Source organism: Marmota marmota, unplaced genomic scaffold (assembly GCF_001458135.2).
Source record: "Marmota marmota marmota unplaced genomic scaffold, marMar, whole genome shotgun sequence".
Classification (NCBI taxonomy): Eukaryota; Metazoa; Chordata; class Mammalia; order Rodentia; family Sciuridae; genus Marmota; species Marmota marmota.
The window spans coordinates 29927668-29933667 of NW_026000005.1; the positions used below are offsets into that span (position 1 = coordinate 29927668).

Here is a 6000-nt window from a genome sequence, read left to right on the forward strand (position 1 = left end):
GTAAGACTAAATAATTATTTGTACAATGCTTGCTTATCTACCCAAAGAGATGCTGGTTCTACTATAACTATGTAATATATTTCAGAGGGTAAATATTGCAGAAAATGACTACAGATTTGGGGTTTATTAATTTCTCATAAACCAAAACAATCACCATTAAGGAATGCATAAATAATGTTAGGGCATATTAAAAATTAAAGAGTAGAACAAAAATAAATTTTAAAAATATTCAGAAGGCTTGAACAGCTGGGGAAAATTTCACTAAAAGTTAAAGAACAACTACTCTGTATAAATACAGCAATTATCATTTCAAAAAACTGTTATTATTTCAACATAGTCCACAGTTTTATAATTATTTTTGCTTTTATTCTCTAAAAAGCATGAGTCCTAGCCAGGCACCAGGGTTTACACCTGTAATCCCAGTAGCTCGGGAGGCCAAGAAAAGAGGATTGTGAGTTCAAAGCCAGACTCAGCAATTTAGCAAGACCCTAAGCAAGTTAAAGAGAACATGTCTTAAACTAAAAAATAAAAAGGGCCAGTTATGTGGCTCCGTGCTTAAGCACCCCTGGTTTCAATCCCCAGTACCAAATAATAATAATAATTCCTAAATTTCATTCAACTTACACCATTATTTTTCATTTTGGACAATAAAGTTATTCTTTTCACTAATAATTTTAAATGTAACTTGCTGTTAACATTTAGAATTGTTTTTAATAATGAAAACATATGGGGCTAAGTGATAAAAACTGAATCATAATTCACTCTTTAAAATTTTTGTTTTCTTCATACCCACCTTGAGTTTTTATTACAAGATCAGCACAAGGCCTTAAGTGATTCATAATATTTTATTCAAGGATAGTAAAAGTTGTTTGTATATGCACTTGAGCACACTGTATCTCTCAACTACCCTTTTACATTAAGCTCCTTTCCCCTTTTAATTTTTAAAAAACTTTTCACAGATATTGTGGATTTTTAATAATAAAATGCAGTGTACTATATAAAAACATTATTATAAAACAATCCATTATAGTATTGACTTTAGACATTTCACAGATTTAAGCAGACAAATTAAATAACAATATCTTGATGTAAATAAACTTGTATTAATTCATGAATAAAAACTTCATGCAGATAAAATCTGAGATCAACTAAAAAAAAATAGTGGCTTAGAAAAGATTGTCATTTAGTTTTATCATGTGAATTTAAAAGATGAGATAAAATTGTATAATAAAGTCCACCTATTTTAATTTTGCTCTCCATTTATTAACCAGAGCTGCATGTAGAGTGGTGGACAAATCCCAAAACACCAGCCCTATGAGGCATAGTTTAAAAGATAGCACCAGAGACAATCCAGCCTTCTGGTACAACAGCATAGACAGCACCAAGTAACTTCACTATATCATAAGATAATATACAATCAAAAAGAAAGTTAAACTTTGTAGTCCACATTAAGCATCACAGATTTGTAAAATACTAGTATTACATTAGATGATGTCATTTGCAAAATCTAATGATGCATTCTGTATACTTCATATGATCATTAGGGTTATTTTTATTGAGCTTATTTTTGAAATTGAAGGCAGATACATCATATTACCAGAATCAGTAAATCAATAAGACTGATGGTTTTGACTTGATGTACACACGATACTACTCTTAAAATTTGGGCAACTTTCAGCTTAATCCAAATATATATTATTAATCCAAATATATATACCTACCTATAGAGTACTCTTCCACCAATGGTCACCAGGTTGGAAAAAACACTGAAGTCAGTCATATTTGGGGGCCATGATTGTATGTTCAAGAAACCTACAAGTGATAGGATGGTAAAAATAAACTAGGATATCATTGTCTTAGTAGTAGTGTTGATTATTAAAATATGATGAAAATGTATTGATAGTTTATGGGAGGTAATAAAATAACTGTCCATTTCTGTTTAAGATTCTACAACATATTTATTCTTCTAACATTGAGTACCTTAACCCATGAGTATCCCACACACTGGACTAAATTATAAGCAATTAATATCAAAACTATGACCCCCCAAAATCCATGTATCTCATCCATTTAGGATCATAAAACTGTATATGTTAAGACATAAATGACTCAGTTTGTTTTATTCTTTTAAATGAAAAAAATATACTTAACTAAAAAAATATGGTTTCTACTTCTATGAAATCACTTATCACTTTACCTCTGTACTTGTAACATCAGTATCCACCTTGCATTCTAAGCCATTTATGTATATATTTAACCTGTCTTCTTAAATTTTAAATTATTTTATTCATTTTAATTTTTATTGGTTCTTTTTAGTTACATGTGACAGAAGAATCATTTTGATATAATTATACAAGCATGGAATATATCTTATTCTAATTAGGACCCCATTCTTATGGAAGTACACAATGGTGAGATTCACTGTGATGTATTCACTCATATATGTATATAGGAAAATTATGTCAGGTTCATTCCACTGTCTTTCCTTTTCCTATTCCCCCTTCCCTTCATTCCCCTTCGTCTAATCTACTGAACTTTTATTCCCTTTGTCCTCATTATTTTAGCTTAGCTTCCATGTATCTGTGAAAACATTCCACCTTTGTTTTGGGGGGGTTGGCTTATTTCACTTAGCATGATAGTATCTAGAACCATCCACTTACTGGCAAATGTCAGAAAGTCATTTTTCTTAATGGCTGGGCAATGCTCCATTGTGTATATACACATTTTCTCTATCCATGCATCTGCTGATAGGTTGGCTCTATAGCTTAGCCATTGTGAACTGTGCTGCTCTAAACATTGATGGGGCTGCATCAATGTAGTGTGCTTATTTTAAATCCTTTGGATATATACTGAGGGGTGAAATAGCAGGGTCAAATGGTGGTTCCATTGCTAGTATTTTTGTACAACCACTCTGGAAAGAAGTATGAAGATTCCTCAAAAAAATACATTTTAAATTCTGGTGTAAGTCCATGTCTGATTCATATTTATGAGCTGTATAACACTATTATACTAGTATTAAATATTTTAGGTACTCAATAAATATGAGTGGTACATATTCTGATCACGCCTACAATAAGAGTAACTTAAGAGACTGAGGCAGGAAGATCACAAGTTTAAGGCCAGCCTTAGCAATTTTAGCCAGGCCCTAAACAACTTAGTGAGATCTAGTGATGTGGCTCATTGGTTAAGAACCCCTGGTGTAACCCTAGTACTAAACAAAAAAAAAAACAAAAAAAAAAACAAAAAAAAGAAAGAAAGAAAGAAAGAAAAGAAAAGAATGCTACATGTAACCCATGTTTATTAGTATTTCTTCAAGAAAGTATGTAGAAAACCATGGGTTCAAAGATCATAGATCATTTGACACTTGCAAAAGATAATGACAAAATTTCTAGGATATTTATTTTTGTAATTCTATGTACTTTCGAAATAAGTACAAACGCTGAGAAGTAAAAACACCCATTGTTGAAAAATGACACGAATTCAAAAACTGGAATTTTCGATGAAAATGAGTTGCTTATGCTAATATTATGCAGTGTTTTTAAGAAAACACCAAAGTCACATAGTTCATAATACAGCAATTGCATTTTGAAAAGTACCTGTTATCTCTCTGACTGTCCGAAAAACATTCAGTTTCTCTGGGTCTATAGCTTCAATTGCATTGTAAGGGTCCCTAGAAAATCAAAGAGATATAGACAAATTTAAACTGTGATAAAAAAGTGAAAATATGAGAAATGTGACAATTGTTATTTCATCAAAATTGAATTTTAATTTGAAATAGGAAGGCAAGGAAAGTGTTGTCTAAATTGTTCTATGCTAGATGTGGAGGGGGGGATTAATAGATGTTTGGGGAGATTTTTCATGACACAAAATATAAGTTCGTTGTCAAAGCCTATTCTAGGTCTATAAGAATGGTTCAGTTCCAACTATAATAAAAACAGCTTCAAAGGTAGTGAGTCCATGAACAAACCATCTTATTTTACTTTTAAAATTTTATTCTTAATCAGGAATAATATAATTTGAAAATAAATAATATCATGGTGAGAACAACTAACTTATGGGTTCCTTGAAGAAGAAATGAAGGGTTTTTATTTATATACTTTGTTTTTCATTGTGTTGTTTTCTTCTTTTGTTTATATATGGTTAATTTATGTTCACTTTCATAACAGAAAATATTGGCTTCCATCTAAATGAATTATATTTTCATTTGGAAAAAGCTTACAACAAACATTATAATACTCAAAATGTATAAATTTTGGAAATTTTAAAAAGATCATTTCCTAATGCATAAACATTAATATAATAAAATTATTGATATACAGAAGTCAGATCTTTTCCAAAATAAACAAAAGTGAGTGACCCTTTAAAATTAAAATATTTAGTGGATTTTTTTCAGTTTACATCTTAAGAAAATATTCTTTGGGTAAAACATATTGACTGTGTAAAATAATTGCATATTTGAATACTAAACCAAGCATAAACATAGTGCCAAAAACTTCTCAATAATTATAGTAACATTTTAAGTATCTGAATGGATACATAATATTTTTAAGTTATTATATTAAAGGCTTTCCTGGCTGGGTAGAAACTTCATATTAATATGTACCTTTTACAGAAAGATAATTAAATTCATTGGATACGTTCCAAAAAAATTAAACCTTAAAATTAAACAAATTAAAAAATTAAACAAATAAGAAATTATTTTAAGTATGTATATACTTGTAGCAATCAAATGTGTATTCTTCTTCCAATGAACATTTTTTTTTACCAGCCTATGAGTAACTTATTTATACTATGGAGAAAAAAAATACTACAATACAGTGACCCATTGGATACAGTCTTAATAGAGTTATCAATCAAGGTACTCCACAGTTTCCTGAAACACAGATAGGTATATGATTTATCTCCTGGGTATTTGAATCTAAATCCATTGACATTTACCCCCCTCAGCATTAGAGCCTTGGAAATGTATTAGTTTCTGCAACTTTCATCTCTAGAACCACCTGGTGCTGGCTTTCTTAACTTGGTTCACCAGTATATTCTTCTATACTATAAACCATTTCACATTTTTTAAAGATACCCTGATTGAGTCAATTACCATTTCAAACTAAGAAGAGCTATTAATGGAATGTACTACTAAATTAACATGGGGTGTTGTAGAAAGTTCAGATACTGGATGCTATCAAGACTGGAGACCCCTGTAGGTGCCTTTCCCTTTTCACACACAAACCTCTGCTCAGAATTTTATCTGAGCATGTGCCACATGAATATCTCTCAAAAGTTTGAGGTCTAAATTAAATGTTTTTGAAAACTTGCTTTTTTTAAAAAAGTAAATACATATGGAATAAATAACTATGATTTTGAAGACTATGAATCCCAAAAATGAAGTGTACCATGTGAGAAAACTCTTGTCCTCTCTTTTTAAAGTGCCAAGACATTTATATGCAGAGGAAATATCATCTCTGCTATAGGAGAATTAGCTTTCAACATTTATTCTTTGATGAAGAGACACGTGTAGAACAGCTCTAGTCATATCATCAAATATCCTGGCTCTATTGAGAAAGACTCAAAATTCAGGGCAAGCACACAATAATGGGGTCAGTCCAAATCTTATAGAGAACAGTTCCAGGTTGCCAGGAAGTTAATGAATTCTTTACTGTTAGCATGCAGCCCAATGGACCACAGAAATTTTATATACTTAATTTTAGAGATTCAGGACTCTCATAAAGTAAGCTGACAGAATTCCACTTACAAACTTCAAAGTAGCTCTTGGGATTTTCAGTCTACAGTCACTTGAAATCCATAGTACTTTAAAAAATCAAGAATTTCCCTGCCTAAATTCAGAGACATGCAAAAGAACATTATGTCCACCCTGTTACTGTGTTTGGTGATACAAAATAAAGACCAGGATGAGAGAGAGAGAGAGAGAGAGAGAGAGAGAGAGAGAGAGAGAGAGAGAGAGAGAGAGAGAGAGAGAGAGAGAGAGAGAGAGAGAGAGAGAGA

The 6000-nt window shown here is 31.2% G+C and overlaps 1 protein-coding gene across 1 annotated transcript in view; it reads right to left on the bottom strand.

Annotated features, from left to right (window-relative positions):
• LOC107138388 (receptor tyrosine-protein kinase erbB-4) overlaps positions 1–6000 on the bottom strand; it is a 780863-nt gene that overhangs the window by 19631 nt on the left and 755232 nt on the right. The window contains exons 9-10 of the mRNA XM_048808979.1: positions 3597–3670; positions 1722–1812 (exon numbers count right to left, since the gene is read on the bottom strand). Coding sequence (XP_048664936.1) covers positions 1722–1812; positions 3597–3670 — 165 coding nt within the window. The remainder of the gene's footprint in view (positions 1–1721; positions 1813–3596; positions 3671–6000) is intronic.